The sequence below is a fragment of the Danio aesculapii genome, chromosome 1 (assembly GCF_903798145.1).
Source record: "Danio aesculapii chromosome 1, fDanAes4.1, whole genome shotgun sequence".
In the NCBI taxonomy this organism is placed as follows: Eukaryota; Metazoa; Chordata; class Actinopteri; order Cypriniformes; family Danionidae; genus Danio; species Danio aesculapii.
Window position 1 is genome coordinate 4,954,289 of NC_079435.1, and position 17,440 is coordinate 4,971,728.

General features: G+C 38.5%; 1 protein-coding gene across 1 annotated transcript; it reads right to left on the reverse strand.

The window, feature by feature from the left end:
• Window positions 1-3,101: 3,101 nt before the first annotated feature.
• LOC130223254 (sialoadhesin-like) lies at window positions 3,102-12,790 on the reverse strand. The gene is made up of 13 exons (XM_056456027.1): window positions 12,598-12,790; window positions 12,081-12,431; window positions 10,885-10,992; window positions 8,224-8,472; window positions 7,688-8,026; window positions 7,256-7,504; window positions 5,413-5,757; window positions 4,971-5,219; window positions 4,338-4,598; window positions 4,160-4,259; window positions 4,003-4,051; window positions 3,799-3,879; window positions 3,102-3,720 (listed from the first exon to the last, which is right to left on the reverse strand). Exons 1-13 carry the CDS (start codon window positions 12,758-12,760, stop codon window positions 3,607-3,609), a joined length of 2,658 nt encoding a protein of 885 aa, XP_056312002.1. The 5' UTR covers window positions 12,761-12,790; the 3' UTR covers window positions 3,102-3,606.
• Window positions 12,791-17,440: the final 4,650 nt, after the last annotated feature.

Consider the following 17,440-nt stretch of genomic DNA (forward strand, 5'->3'; position numbering starts at 1 on the left):
CGGGAGTTCACCTCCGCTCTTATGCTGTGTTCACACCAGATGCAGAAGAAGTGTCAAGCGCGAGTGATTTACATGTTAAGTCAATGCAAAGACGCGAATAGACATCCTGCGGCATGATGCGTGTGAATGGTGCGGCGCGAATGGCGCGAGTTAAAAAATCTGCGAATTGTGCTTTTGACGCACTTAGCAATCGAATCACTCGAGTTCGAAAATCTGAACTTCAGCGGACATTCGTGCCGCGTTAACCAATCGAGAGCTTGCTCTTGTGGGGGCATGATTATGACATAGCGCCTGTTGTTGGTGTCCCGGGGAAAATCCTCCTGCTTGTTCTGCGTGTGATGTGAACACAGCATTATAACTGATGCTTATATCCCTCCCAATGCTAATATCAAGCTTGCTACGAATGAACTTCAAGCAGCCATCAGCAAACAGACTGCTCACCAGGAGGCTGCTTTTCTTGTTGCGGAGGATTTTAATCACTCAAGCCTAAAGGCAGTGCTTCCCAAATTTCATCAAAATATTTTCTGTCATACAAGAGAAAACAAAACTTTGGACCATGTAGCCTACGCTGTGAGCCCCCCCAACCCCCCCCCCCCCTTTCAGATCACCTTTCTTTGTTCCTCACCCTCAGGTACTCACCTCTCATCAACCGTGTAAAGCTATCAGTAAGGACCATCAAAGTGTGGCCAGGGGGGGTGGGTGTCAGGTGCCAGGTGTCAACACACAGACTGGAGTATGTTTGCTTCCCAGGCAACCTGTGGCTCTCAACACCACCATAGACAGTGTTAGAACCCAGAAGCAGATCCCCACATGCCCAACTCAAAAGCCATGGATGAACAAGGAGGTGCGCCTCCTGCTGAAGCCATGCAACACTGCCTTCAGATCAGGTGATACACAGGCCTACAGCACTTCCAGGGCTAATCTTAAGAAGGACATCAAAAAGGCCAAGCACTGCTACAAGCTAAAGCTAGAGGATCACTTTTCCAACTCTGATCCTCGACGCATGTGGCAGGGCATCCAGGCCAACAGCAACTACAAACACAGCCATTTCACCCCCACAGCCACAAATGTCTCCTTCCTGAATGAGCCTAATGATTTTTATGCCCAATTTGAAAGAGACAATAAAGAACCCTACACCAGGATCACTTCTTCCTCATCCGACTGCTCACCTATTATACTCACCTTCTCAGAAGACTACACCGCACTGAGTCCGATCCCTGGGCACGTCCTCAAAGCATGTGCAGAACAGCTCGCTGGGGTATTCACAGACATTTCACAGACGACCTATCTCTGTTGTTACTGATGCTGTAACAATAAACGGCTGTGCCTAAAGACTTCAGAGATCTCAGACTTTGTCAGTTTTTGAGAACTTTGACTTAGAGACTTGGAATATTTTGCAGACCAGAATCTTTTTTCCACAACAGCAGCTGTGCCAACATGCTTTATAACCACCTCCATTGTGCCAGTGCCAAAACACTCTAGCCCAACATGCCTGAATGACTACCACCCTGTAGCACTCACACCCATCATCATGAAGTGCTTCGAGCAGTTGGTCCTGGCACATCTGAAAGACTCTCTGCCATCCACACTGGACCCACATCAGTTTGCCTAAATAGGCACAGAAGATGCCTTCTCAATAGCATTACACTCTGTACTCACACACCTGGACAATAAAAGTACTTATGCTTGGATGCTGTTGGTTGACTTCAGCTCAGCATTCAACACTGTCATACTTTCTAAACTTAGAGACCTGGATATTAATACCTCTCTCTGCAACTGGGTTATGGACTTTCTGACAGGTCCAGAATGTTAGATCAGGCCACATCTGCTCCACCACCATCACACTCAACACTGGTGTACCACAGGGCTGTGTGCTGAGCCCCTTCCTCTACTCCCTTTTACTCACGACTGTAAGCCCATGAATGGATCCAGCACCATCATCAAATTTGCAGAATCACTACAATGATTGGTCTAATCAGCAACAATGATGAGACTGCCTACAGGGAGGAGATCTACAGCATCTGTCCACTTGGTGCACCGACAATAAGCTGCACCTTAACACAGATTAACTTAATTCAGAAAGAAACTCAATGGGAAGCTAGATACAACGTCTGTGGAATTTGGAATGCGCTCAGACTGGCCGGACCTCAATGACTTGTGGAGCAGCAATAACATACAGCTGAGCTGGAGGAACACGAACGGACAGCAGGTGAAAGCCAGTGATGAGGCGATCATGGACACTGATAACACATATGCTGAAGCAATTTTAGATAATGGCGGAGTAAAGAAGGAGCTGAAGAGCAAAACGTGCAGGTATGAGATTCTCCAGCACTTTTACACACAGCAGCGCTGTTATTGGACACATCTGCAGCTCCAGGGTAAACTGGCCTGTCTGCATTGCGCGGATCACACAGTCTCACACACTGCACTACACAACCCGGCTATTGATCACACTAGTATTGAAAAACATTCTAATTATGGAAGTAGGCTGCTGTTTTGATGCATACATGGATTTGTGCTATTCAGAAAAAATGCTGAAAAATCAACCATTAGTAAATGCTTTAAAAGCGTGTGGTTACAACACAAAGTTAGTGGTTTTAATCGACGGTAGCTTAGGGCACATTCATAAATTGTGTGTGAGGGGACTACAAATTGCCGGACTCAGTAAAAAAAAAACTCTAAACAAATTGCAAAGTACTGTTCTGTGTCTGCTATAATAGGCAGTCTTCACGTATGGAGAAGACGATGCCATCTCGATCCCTAATCTAGTTACTTGCTATTACACGCAGACTTGACTGAGTGTTTTAATATTGTCACACAAAAGAAACTCAATGGTTGTATCTACTGCTTGTACTGTGAAACATCATGGGCTCTTTATGATTATTTGGATGTTGTGTTGCTTTAATTAGTATTAGTCATTCCAAATAAAATTAATAAAATATGTGTGTGTGTTAGTCAATGGAGCTACGAGTCACAGACAGTAGTTTGGTTGCCATATTTTATCATATTGTGTAAATTAATTTAAGTATTATTATTATTATTAATCAATATTTATTATAATTATTAGAGTATACATCAATTTCAGTATTGTAAATGTCCACATCTGGCCTTTTATCAGATTTTATAAAGCTGATAAAAGTCTGGCCACTAGAGGGCAATCTGAAAACACACATGAAAATACAGTTACTGTGATCATTAAATACACAGAAGATACTGGAGAAATGTTTCTTATGAGAAGTGATGCTATAAAGTACAAAATAAAATCTAGACATCACAGCACTTTAATTTTAAGTTACAGATTACATTAAGAAGAAAACACTGCTTAGCGGTTAAAATGCTTAGAAAGCCTAAATTAAATCTTTAAATTCACAAGTAAAGCAGACAATAATTATAAATAATCAGAACAATACTGAAATTGCTAGCCTGAATATCTGAATTGCTGTTTTTATCCTAAACTGTGTTTGCATATGCAGAAGAATCCTACTGTGTGAATAAAGTCTAATATGTGTTTATGAGCAGTCAGATGTTGATGAGCTCTAATGATGATCAGTTTCTGAGGAGCTTCAGTATTTGCCTGTATATGAGCAGTAATACAGCGAGGAGAGTTTAATGTGGATCTGCTGAAGCTCCTGCTACATGTAGAGTCTCATATTCAGAAGATCTGGACTGAAGCTCAAGAGCCGTGTAGGTCTCATCATCAGGAGCTCTGGAGCCGACAGACTGTGAGAGAAACACATGAACACAATCAGCCTGTGTTTATCTGGATCTGATCAATCTGACTGTGAAAGTGTTACTGACTGGGATTGTGCTGTAAACGTCAGCAGATCTTCTGGACGCTGGATCCAGAGCTGTGTACGTATCATCAGTCGAGTCAGCGCTCTATAGAGAAACATTTCTACACTTATACTGCATCACACACACACACACATCTGTATTTATAATTCAGTGTAAGCACACAAGCACATTGAACTGCAGCTGTAGATGGAGGAGTGTGTTTCTCACCTGCTTTTGCTTCACATCTTCACTTCCAGTTGCTCTCCTCCTCTTCACACTGAAAACACAGAGAAAACTATTAACATGTTTGAGTCCATTTGTGTTACATTTGAGATTTTTCTGTCAGTAAATTGACTAAAATTGTGTGCAGACAAACTCTACTCACCATATGAACACAATAATGATGATGATGATGATGATGAAGATCAATCCTCCACATCCCACCACAACCCCAGTAAGTGTGTGCAGAGCAGATCTCTGAACCCCTGAAACAAGACGTTGATGAAGATCATTTGACAGCAGAGACAGAAGAAACTAAAAGAGTGTCTGTTTCTAGAAAATACCTTCAGTGACTGAAACAGACTCTGATCTCTGAGAGCCGTATTTATTCTCAGCCTCACAGTAGTATCGTCCACTATGATTGGAGTTAAAGCTGGAGATGCTGAAACTCTGTCCAGATCCAACAGCTGAGCTTTGATTCACTTTAAACCACCGGAAGTCCACAGCAGGAGGGTTTGAGTCGCTGCTGCAGCTCAGAGTCACTGAATCTCCAGACACTATTACAGCAGATCCACTGATGGAAACTGAGACGCTCTTCGGAGGATCTGAAAAACAATAACCAAGTATTCACAAAAAAAAAGTACAAATCAGTTTATAAAAACTATATACTACAAGAAACTATCTATACTAGACATTTAATACTCCATAAATTCAGCAATGAAATGAAAAAGGTGAAAATCTAAACTGGTGAACAGTAAATAAACCAGAATCACCCCAAGTTGTCAAAACACAGACACAATGAATGATGATAAAATGTACTTAATATTACACTATCTTAATTAAATCAAGTCTCTAATACTAACAAACAAAATGTCATGCCGTCTGTATAATACATTAAAGAGTTATTTAGCATAGATATAATCATATATATTCTTATTTGATACGTTTCTACTATTAATCAGTCGGTTTGTCCTCACATTCAACACTGAGATGAACAGGTGGAGATTTCAGATGTTCATTTCCTCTTGCAGCACATCTATAGTCTCCAGCATCAGAGTGACTGACTGACTGCAGATGAAGCTGATTATTCCATGTTTCTCCAGTTAATCTCTCTGTGTTTCTGTACCAGATGAATTTAGTTTCTTTAGGCAGAGAGCAGCTGCTTTTACAGCTCAGAGTCACTGTTTTACCCTCTACAACAGTCTGCTGTGTCTCCACCTGCAGGTCTGAAATTACAACAATTTTCTTTCAATGGTGTAAGTCAAAAATTGTCACAACATCATGGAGATTGATACTTGAATCTAAATCACCTCAGGCTGATGATGCAGATGCTAAATCAACAGTGGTTCAGTTATAAAGAAAAATTTAATAAAATCAAAAGGCAGAAGAACAGTTTTTTGGACAGTGCAATAGTTTTACCTGTGACATCAAGCCAAACTCCAGGAACCACAGTCCATCTTTTATTCCATTTATCTGTAAATCTGCAGTAATATTTGTGTTTATCAGCGTCTGTTACTGCAGTCAAAGTGATGTTGGAAGTGTCTTTATTTTCACTGACACACTGAGCTCTTCTTGTTGTATCAGGGTCTGAACACAGGCTTTGTGTTTCTTCATCAGTTACAATAGTTTTGGTCCAGAAGGCTGGTTTAAGCTCATAATAACCAGCACGTGTTGATGTACAAGACATTGTCACTGTTGATCCTTTTAATGCACAAACAGATGAAGAGCTGTATTTCACTCCCCAATCCTGCTGACTATTAATCACTGAAACAGAGACATGATAACACTTTAAAACACACAGCTAAGATTCTAGTTGATGTTCAGTTCAGCAGTGTTAATTTGGACAGCACATTTTGATTTAGTTTTAGTCCTAGTCTTTTGATCAAAATTACATTCAGCTTTAGTTTTATTTTAGTCATTTTGATGGAGTATTTAAAATAATTAAATCCATAAATGGATCAGAAATTTTGAAGCCTATTCATCCACAACTAAAACTATGTGCTCAACTGAGACTGATTATAGACAAGGATATTCTCACACCAGGAAATATGTGCAATCCCAAATCATAAGTGAAAGCAAGGCTCAGGGCCTATTGTAGGAAGTTTACTGTGTTTATAGCAGACACTTTCAGTTTAGAAGTGTATTGCACATTGTCCATTTTATAGTTCACTAATTCTCTATGCCTTTTACTAACAAGAAAAATGACAGTGAAGAAGAAAGCAGATCACCCTTAGAACAATCAGTCAAAATGACAGATGGGTTTAGTTGAATCTGCCTCAATAGTTTTCTTCTCCAAAACATTGATATTTTAGAGAGTTTAATGAGATGTGTAATGAACGACTGCTTGAATCCCACAAGGTAAATCAGCATAAGCTAAATTACAGGTCATATGTGCGTGTCTCCCTGTTTCACAGTCTGCTGTGTCTCCACCTGCAGGTCTGAGAAAAAACTACAACTCAGTGATTCACAGTTTAAAGCGACAGATCACAGAAAAAAAAAAGTATTATTAATAATTCTTCCTGATTTTGTTCTGAAGTCGAAAGGACGTTTTCATTTTTAGAAAACAGTTCATTTAGTAGCAGTTCAATTTGTGTTTATTTTAGATCTGTAAATCAGTTCAAATATTTAATCAGGATTAACCCCATGATGCCATGAGTTAACTTGCACTTATTCAAACATTAATCACACATTTTACCTGATCTAAATATACTTTACATTAATATAAATGTTGCATTTTGAAAATGCAGAAACACATCAGGGACTTAAGTGAACACAACAAGAAACTGAATCATAACATTGATTTATAAAGATGCAATGAAATGAAAATTCTTGGCTGAAGCATAATGAAGCACTTGGCTGAAAGCAGAATACCAAACACGTTTCTTCTGGGGGTTTTTCCACATATATTTTGTAAAATTTTTACCTTTGCATAAATAAAAGCTCAAATGTTTGAAGCTCAAATCACCACCATGGAGAAGATTTTGATTTGACTTGATCTTTCCTAAATTCTCATTCTCTAAACATTTTCAGTTCATCTTTATTGATGGACAAAAATATAGATTTAATATATCTTTTTATTGCACTTTTTGTCATTCAAAACGACATTTTATTAACTTTCATCTGCGAAATAATGTTGCTGACAAATACAATAAAAATGTTCATCAGTGAAAAACTCTTCACTTGAAAATATATCCAGATAAAACACAGATATTGCAAATGTGTGAAATAATTTAATCATGCTAATAAATTAGTTTGTACTCACATCCAACTTTGAGATGAACAGGTGGAGATTTCAGATGTTCATTTCCTCCTGCAGCACATCTATAGTCTCCAGCATCAGAGCGATTGACTGACTGTAGGTGAAGCTGATTATTCAGTGTTTCTCTAGTTAATCTCTCTGTGTTTCTGTACCAGATGAATGCAGTTCCTTCAGGCAGAGAGCAGCTGCTTTTACAGCTCAGAGTCACTGAATCTCCCTCTACAACAATCTGCTGTGTCTCCACCTGCAGGTCTGACAGAGAAATTACAACATTTAAAAATGATATTTTTATTAAATTAGTCTAAAATAAAATTAAATACTCAATTAAAGCATTTCAAACATGAGTTACATAATAAAAGCTTAATGCTGCTGTGAATTAAATAGCTGCTGTGTTCATGGAGACCTGAATAAAGTCCTGGTCTCAGTTATTTTTACCTGTGACATCAAGACGAGCTCCAGGAATCACAGTCCATCTTTTATTCAGTGTATCTGTGTATCTGCAGTAGTAGATGTGTTTATCAGCTTCTGTTACTGCACTCAAAGTGATGCTGAAAGTGTCTTTATCTGCTCTGACACACTGAACTCTTCCTGTTTTATCAGGAACTGAACACAGGTCTGGTGGTTCTTCAGTAGTTACAGCAGGTTTGATTGAGAAAGATTGTATGAGCTTATAACCAGCATATGTTGTACAGGATATTTTCACTGTTGATCCCTTTAATGCACAAACATATGAAGGGCTGTAATTCACTCCTGATTCCTGCAGACCATCCACCCCTGAAACACAGACATGAGGAAAACTATGAAACAGGCTTTCAGCAAAAACAAAATCACAGAAATAAATGTTGTTTTGTTCTCAACTATTGAAAACACACAAAAGATTTTAGTTTGAGGAAAGCTTTACATGTTCATTCAAATTAAATTTGGAAACTCCACATGTGAGATATTTCACTCGTGTTCTTGTTTATACTCACCTCCTACTTTGACATAAACAGCAGGAGAGATCAGATGTTCATTTCCTCCTACAGCACACTGATAATATCCAGCATCAGAGTGACTGACTGACTGCAGATGAAGCTGATTATTCAGTGTTTCTCCAGTTAATCTCTCTGTGTTTCTGTACCAGAGGAATGTAGATCCTTTAGGCAGAGAGCAGCTGCTTTTACAGCTCAGAGTGACTGGATCTCCTGCTTTTACACTTTGTTTTGTCTCCACCTGCAGGTCTGACAGAGAAATTACAACAGTTTATTGGTTTACTGTCATCTTATTAATAATTCTATCATCATTTTATAATTCAGCTTTTATTCTGAAGATGCAAGATCTTCTTTCTTCTCCAGAATAATGTTCATTTAGTAGCAGTTGTGTTATGTATTACATAATATAAAAATCATAAAACAAGAGTATACATACAGCTCAAATATAAAAGCAATTTTGCGTTCAACAGGATTTTATAAAACAGATACTATAATGTAAATATTAAGTTAACTATAGAGTTAATATTAGGATAAAAAGTCAAGGACAGTCCACTCACAATACACTGAATGGGAGAAAGTGCACTGTGCAGTAATGTGTGGAATCAGTCCTGCCTTATACAGTTTTTCCCATTTGTTTACACACATTTTCTGAGAGCATGTGTCATATTGTCAGAACTCTACACACAAATCACAAAACACACACACACACACACACATTGGGCAAAACCCTTCAATTCTTCTGCAAAATGAAACTTTATGTTCAAAACAATGTGATTTCTTTTCAAAATGCTATTTTGTTTCCAAATGACACACACAAGCCATCACATAAATACACATTTATAAGAACAGTTGGACACTGATGTGCTTACAGTTCTTTTGGATTGTTTAAGCACAGTTTTCTAAACAGGGCCCGTGTTTTTAAAACAATACACACAATTAGCAAAGCCACACACCCAATTAGCAAAACACTACAGATCCTTTGCATAATTAAACACTCTTGTAAAAACTATACAGGTATGTTTAAAAACATACACTTTACCATAAGAAACACACATTTCACATGTACTATACTCTGTTTACACGAGTTACACTCTACTCTGATAAACCTAAAACACTTTTAGCTCTTCTACTTCCCTATGACTGAGTAGGCTACAATCAACAAAGTACAAATATAAAGTAAATCCACCAAACACTACACAAGACCAATGTAGCACACTGAAGAAACTCATCCATTTCTCAACATGCCCAAAACGTTGACGTGGAGATTCATGGTACTGTAACAATATGTAAAGTGGTACTGTCACTTTACATATTGCACTGAAAGTTTACAGTTACAAAAAAAAAAAAAAAAAAAAAAAACACACTAGACATTGTCTCTTCGCCTAGTTGGATCTAGCCAGAGAATTTCATCAACATTGCAGGCAATGTTGTCATTAGCAAGACACCTTAGAAAGAAACGTCTTGAATGACGAATCCATCCTTGTATTGCTGCAACCTCCATCTGGTCACAGGCCTCCTCCATGGCTTGGATGCGAGGTACCTCAGCCTGGAGATGGAGATCATGTACCTTCCACCACCATGCTGAGAAACTCTTCTATAGGGTTGAGGAATGGAGAGTATGGTGGAAGATACAGGACGGTGAAATGTGGATGTTGCTGAAACCAGTTCTGAACCAGAGCAGAGCGGTGGAAAGACACATGGTCCCAGTCAACAATGTATTGCGTATGACCGATTTGATTTGCTGATTTGCTTACTCTTTCTCTGACTCTTTCTATTGTGTTTGAAGAACGATGAACTCACCTGCTGCTTTTTATAGTGCTTAAACACCTGATTGGTGTGTCTACAATTAATCAAACAAGTGTTTGCACACCTGATGACTGTGTTGTACTAATTGGTTAGACAGTGCGCTAATTTGACAGTCAGTGCTTAGGTATTGCATGGAAGTGACTTCATAATAGATTTTTGTGTGTAATGTATGTCACGTGTGTTTAGTGTTTTGCAAATCACTGTGTGTAGAGTTTTGCAACAAGTGTGAGGTTGACAATGTGGTTGTGATGGCTGTGTTTAACCTATGGTTCATGTGTGTGTGGCCTTTGCTTTGAAATTGCAAGGAAATTCCATTATGAAAAATACCGTGTCAAAAGCATTCAAGTGTGTTTAGGGATTTGCGAATCACTGTGTATCGTTTTGCAAAAAGTGTGAAGCTGACAACGTGCTAACACTTGTGCAGATCTGGCCTTGTGTTTTGCTCCTTGAGTGTTCGGTTTTGCTAATTGTGGGAAAAGTTTAATTTTAGTGTTTAGTGTTTAATTTTTTAATTTAGTGTTAGCAATCATGAAAAACTGTAAATCTTTGAAAGTTGTTAATATTTAGATCTTTTTTTAATGTATGTACATTTGTATGTATGTATGTATGTATGTATGTATGTATGTATGTATGTATTATATCATGCTTGCATCAAAATACAAAATCCTAATTACCGTGTGAGTGAGGTGTTTCTAATGCTATGGACAGTAAATTTGACGATTTTCTCTCTTCTAGTTGCTGTCATCAGTTTCACACAATTATTTTGCTTTTACTGAAAGTCTTGACAGTGTTTATTATAAAAATAAAAATCAAGGTATTTTTTGATGTCATGATTTTAACCAGCTGACCGCTTACCTGCATGTGGACGCTTTCCCACTGTTACAAGTTTGTCCGGTAGTTCGAAATGTATTTTGACAGACTTGAGATGCAGATCGAAGTTGACCGTGACGATGAGGTTTGAATCTGGTTAAGAACGGTTCCAGAAAGCAGGTAAGACAAAAACAGATGCCAAAAAAATAATATAAAGTAAATGTGGTAAAATCTGAAAACATGGTAAAAATCAGACAAGGGCTTTTCTTTAACTGGATTGCTTTTAAGAATAGTCATTTGGGTTTAAAGAAGGGACTGGGCGGGTCAATAGGGGCTTTTCAAAATACTATTGGTTGAGTTTAGGGAAAAGGGTGGGTGGGTCAGTCGGTCAGTCAGTGAATTAGTCAACAGCGTACACAGCGGCATCTGGTGGATTCACGAAAACAATAACTGCAAAATAACGTAGCTCCTGGAATGTATTTTGCGCTCTCCAGAAATGTATATAGGGGTACATATTCAGAATGAGCCAAACTCAGGAGTTCATGATTAAGAATGAGTTAATAATAATGTGCCACTTCAAGTAAAGTCATGACATAAAGATACATTAACAGCTCATTAGTTCATGTCAATTTAATTTAGCTAAATCTAAAGTGTTAATTAATACAAACATGAACTAACAAGTAATTATGCTAGCCATTATTCACACATGTGACTCGTGTTTTCGTTAAAGTTTGGGTAACACTATAATAACTACACAAGCAGAGGTATTATGTTCTTAATGGTTGTATTTTCCTGCTTTTTAATGGTTCCTCTTTTATTACTAAATTAAGTATTTAATTATTTACAAAGCAGTTATTTAAGAACACTTGGTGTGTGTTTTTAGATAATTGAGAATGAGTTAGTAAATGACTAATAAACTATTCAAATTAACATTTATATATCTTATTATTCAGGCATTAAGTAATACTAAGTTATTTTGTATGTAATTAAATGGTTCATTCAACTCAACTTCATGCGGTTTTGTGACCTAATCTAAGCACTATCTATGCTTTGTAAATCCCTTACGTGTTATGTAATATATGCATGTTTCCTAGTTAGTTTTTGACTTTTTATATCAATTAAAATTCACATCATTTCAGTCCATCACCATTCAATCACAATTTTTGATTTTGTTCAGATACAAAAAGATTATGAAATGATTAATGTGTGTTTGTGTGTTTGTGAGAGTTCACTGCTGCTACCTGTGACGTCCAGCTGAACTCCAGGAATCCCCGTCCATTTTCCAGTCTCAAAATTTGTAGTGAATCTGCAGTAGTAGATGTGTTTATCAGCTTCTGTTACTGCAGTCAAAGTGATTCTGGAAATGTCTTTATTGTCTTTATAATCTCTGACACGCCGAACTCGTTTTATTTTATCAGGGTCAAAACACAGATTTGGTGGTTCTCCATCAGTATTTTTGGTCCAGAAGACTCTTGTGAGCTTATGATTAGAAGGATATTTTACAGTACAGGATATTTCCACTGTTGATCCCTTTAATGCACAAACATATGAAGGGCTGTAATTCACTCCCCAATCCAGCTGACCATCAGACCCTGAAACACAGACATGAGAAATGGAGGATTTTGAAGCAACGTACAAAACAAACCTTTTCACTTTTGCTCATTTTTATTGTCTCTATCAGTAAAGAGTTCAGAGTGTGAAGAGCTCAGTCAGCTTTTCAAGAGTGTTAAAGTTTGTCTAAAGTGACTGAAAACTCACCGGCAGTCATGATCACTAAGATCAGAGGAAGAGATGCTCTGAAAGACCTCAACATAGTGACTTCTGCAATCCTACAAATGACAAATATGACAGTATGAGCATCATCTCTACACAACAGTACAAACTCTATTGTGTGAACAGTCTGTATTTTACTGAGAAACATCTATTTAAAGATCTGGAAACTGAGTGTTCAAAAAATCTAAATATTAAGAACTTTTATTTTTAAATTGTGCAAATGAAGGGCTTAGCAAAGCACATTACTTGACAAAAAATTAGTTTTGATATTGTCAGGCTCGGACAGAAAACAGAGAGGTTGCAGTTCAAATAGAGAGAGTTTATTTAATGATAATGATGAACGAAGGCAGCTGCCGTTCTTCAACCACCCTTGGGAGAATGCAGACTGGGAGATGAGCAACAGAAAATCCGTCTCAGCTCTCTCGCAGCGGAGCAAGTGCTGGAGCTGGCAAGCGCAGGTGAGAAGCTGGGTTTCAACAGCGAGGAGGCTGCACAGCTCACAGGTAAGCAAAATAAAGTTAAATAACAAATCAGGTGTTGAAGACTGGGATTAAAGAGAGGTTTGCTTAGTGCGAGAGAGAGTTTCTGAAAGCTTTTATAAACACAATAATCTGACAAAGTGTAACAAGACAGGGCAGGTATAGGTATAGAGAGGTGAATTAGATCAAATAGAAACAGGTGAGTAATGCATGCGTGCCAGGAGGAAGAGCTGAAGTGAACAACAGAGAAGATTAGGTCAAACCTGACTCATGACAGAAATTAGGAAATTTACAAAAAAAACATGTTCATGGAACATGATTATTATTGTTATAATTAGTTGAAATCAATTTATTAATTTATTATTAATTAATATTTATTAATTTCATAGTTATACATTCATTCATTTATTTTCTTTTAGGCTTAGTCCCTTTAAAATCTGGTGTTGCCAAAGCAATTCATCCACTGAACCACCAATTTATCCAGCATATGTTTCACGCAGCGGATGCCCTTCCAGCTGCAACCCATCACTGGGAAACCCCCATACACTCTCATTCACACACATACACTACGGACAAATTAGCTTGCCCAATTTAGCTTACCCTATTTAGCTTACCCAATTCCCCTGTACCACATGTCTTTGGCTTGTGGGGGAAACCGGAGCACCAGGAGGAAATCCACGCTAACACAGGGAGAACATGCAAACTCCCCACAGAAATGTCAACTGACCCAACCGGGGCTCAAACCAGTGACCTTCCCACTGTGAGGCAATTGTGCTACCCACTGCACCACCGTGCCGCCCTAGTTATAAATTATATAAATTTATAATGAAAGTTTTTTAAAAAATCTATAATTTGGACTCATACAGTGTATTTTTGGCTATTTCCAACATATCCTGGTTTAGTTCATCAGGGTCACACATGACAGATCAGCATTTGCAGAAACTCTTGTTGTTTTCTCTTTCGAGTGGAGACTATAATCTCTAATCTCACCCACAGAAAAGGGTCTTCAGTGGATCTTTTGTCAGTAATCATAGATAAATCAATTTAAGTGCTACAGTATATTGAACCAACAAAGAACCTTAAATGGTATTTAAGCTGTTCTTTAAGGTGATTATTCTGCTAAATCATAGTTAAATGATGTTTACCCTATATTCTGCACAGAGAACCACTTTTAGTGCTACTTAGCACTATTTTTGCTAGAGTGTAAAGCAGCAGAGCCTGAACATCACTGTAAATCAACACTCAGTTGCAGTGTCTCAGTGTTGATGCTTACATGAGATCATCAGCAGCTCAAGCTATTACTGTAAACAACATGTGTTCACACTTTTAAAATGTGCGGTTAAATATTCCTCTTCCTGGAGCTGTATGAGATCATCTCAAATTTAAGAACAACTCATGCAGTCGCTCTCATTTATGGCCTGTTTCCACTGACTGGTACAGTATGGTACGGTACTGGTCGATACGGGTCACCTTTATCAGGCTTGCGTTTCCACTAACAAGGGTACCCTTTTGGTGGGCGTGGTGTATGACAGAAAGTTTCAGTCGACTTCATTCTCGCTCGAGGAAATGTCTACAATAAAGCTGTACGGGTCGCTCACATATCACATGAGAAGCTCTTCTCACAAAACAGATGCTTCATACACAAATACTTGTGTATAAATGTTCATCACTGATCTTTCTATGAACATAACTTGATTATAACTGCAGATCAATGATACAAAGTGCGAAATAGCCTACTGTAACGTCTGCAATTATATAAAATAAATAAATAAATGCAGCATATATGAACACAAACAGACCCTTACAGTCTCCGATATGTTACCAATTACAGGAAAACTACACACAGCAGACCTTATTTGGGTTCAAAAACAAAACGAAATATAGCCCACAGTCAGTGTAAACCTCTCATCTGTGTCTGTAATCTTCACCAGCTCATGTAAACTCTGTTAGACAGTAATTCTGTCATTCCCAGTTCATAATAGTTCTAAAGGCAATGATAAACATGGCAGTTTGTTTGTGATTCAGGTTGCTGAAACAATTTGCTCCTGTGTTTTGTCGGGCTTCTCCTTTGTTCGTGCTTCACTCCCGCGCTTGTCCTTTTCTTTCTGAAAGGAGCAGATGATGGAGACACTTCAGTAATCACGCTAAGTTATTATCATCAGCTCAAGAAGTTTGTTTTATTAAATATAGACGCGATCGTGAGCTCCCTGGACGAAGCAAAAAAACGCTCGCACTTTTAGACGGGCTCGTAAAGCAACAACAGCACACGGCAGATTTTGTTCTTCTTGGCTTTGTGGCTGTACATCAAGACAACGACAAGGTTTGTCTGAGCTCGGGTCAACCATATGGCTCATTATTATATGCATATAGTATTACAGTGCAATGTCTCGGCTGTGTATTTAAAACATGGCGGTTCCTTTGTTTTCATTCTGGCTAGCTCCACGAGCTCGTGACTTATCTCTGTAACCAATCAGCGTTGAGCTGCGCATGTAGCTCCACCTTTTGGTACGCTTTCTCGTGTTTGGTACCCTTTCGATAGGATGCTGAAAAAGTGGTACGGTATGGTTCGGTACGCATTTTGACAGTGGAAACAGCCTTAAAAGTGTACCGAACCGTACCGTACTGTACCCCTCAGTGGAAACGGCCCATTACAGATGTCAAACAGCAGAATTCACTACAGATACAGGGATACTGGAGCGTTTTAAAGATATGAAGATCAGCTGGTCTGTTTATAAGCTGACATATGAGCGATCCGCTGATGAATCGACTGGTCTTCGCGGCTTTAAAGGTTCACAAAACATTTTTTGAAATGTTGACAGTCATATCATTTCACCATGATGAGAGCACAGCCCGTGTGTGGATCCACATGTGTGAATTACAGTGGTCTGCTAACATGCAACAACAATATGTTTGTAAGAAACATCTTTAACTCGAGAGTTTTTCGCATCTGGAAATGTTGAAATCTGAATTTGCTGCTCGTCTCCTTTTAAAAAAGACACGGTTCCAGTTGGTGTTGATTGTCCTGTTTCTACAGATTTGGTAAGTGTGCGATCAATGTGCCTTCCCTACTGAAAAAACAGCTTAAACCAGCCTAGGCTGGTTGGCTGGTTTTAGCTGGTCGACCAGCCTGGTTTTAGAGGGGTTTTGGCCTTTTTCAGGCTGGTTCTAGCCATTTTCAGCCTGGTCTTAGCTGGTCAGGCTGGAAAATGACCAGCTTGACCAGCCTAGACAGGCTGGGAGCCCAGCCAAAACCAGCTATGTCCAGCTTAAACCAGGCTGGTCAAGCTGGTTTTAGCTGGTCATTTTCCAGCCTGACCAGCTAAGACCAGGCTGAAAATGGAACCGGCCTGGAAGTGGCCAAAACCCCTCTAAAACCAGGCTGGTCAGCCAGCTAAAACCAGCCAACCAGCAGGGTTGTTTATGTTTCTCCAGATGGCAAAGCTAGTTAGTATCGTCAGCAGTACTCTTTCAGTTTTTAAAGACACTCCTTAGTCAAAATTAATTTAGTTACTAAGTTAAGGCAGAAATAATACAATAAAATACAATAGTTAAATCCAGATGTATAATGACTGAACTAAAAAGTATACTGAAACACATTTATTGATGTAGATTATAGTGCAGGTGCTGTGAGGGCTCCTGGGGGCCGGTGAGGGCTGTCCATGCAGGACCAGCACTAAGGGCCAATATGTTAAGCAGCTTCCGGGTCCAAGTGCTCTAAACTGTACGGAAGGTTTAACAAATTATATTAATAAACGTTTACAAAGTGATGTAATGCGTACAACAGTTCTGATCACAATATATTCAGTTGGAGTCAGAATTATTAGCCCTTCTGTTATTTTATACTAAATATCTGTTTAACGGAAAGATAATTTTCAAGATACTAGTGTTCAGCTTAAATTTTAAAGTTTATTGCTTAAATATTGCCTGAACATCGCTGCTCATTACACATGTATTTATAACAGTTACTGAGCTTCTGTTAACTCAACATTCACCAGACGCATTTTACAGTCGTACAGCTTAACACAATGATTTGAATATTGAAATGGTCTTACCGTGCTTCAGTGTCGACGCTCAAATAAGGAAAACATCAGCAGCTTAAACTATTTCTGTGAACAGTTTTCACACTACAAATGTTCTGTTTTTTTGTCTTCCTCTTCCTGGGTGTGTTTGACACCATCTTAAAAAAACCAGAACAACTACATGTGTGTATGCAGTCGCTCTCATCTACAGATGTCAAACAGCAGAATTCACTATTGTTCAGTGTTTAAGAGAGAAAATGTGAAAACACAATTAGTTTGGAGACAGAACTGTGTAAAACATTTTAAATGAGTGTCTGAGCATCACCAGAT

Coding starts and splice junctions, on each gene's coding strand:
- LOC130223254 (XM_056456027.1), bottom strand. CDS start 12,760: ATGTTTCTCAGTAAAATACAGACTGTTCACACAATAGAGTTTGTACTG. Junction 12,432..12,597: donor CTTAGTGATCATGACTGCCG/GTGAGTTTTCAG, acceptor TCTGTGTTTCAG/GGTCTGATGGTCAGCTGGAT. Junction 8,473..10,884: donor GGGAAAGCGTCCACATGCAG/GTAAGCGGTCAG, acceptor TTTCTCTGTCAG/ACCTGCAGGTGGAGACAAAA.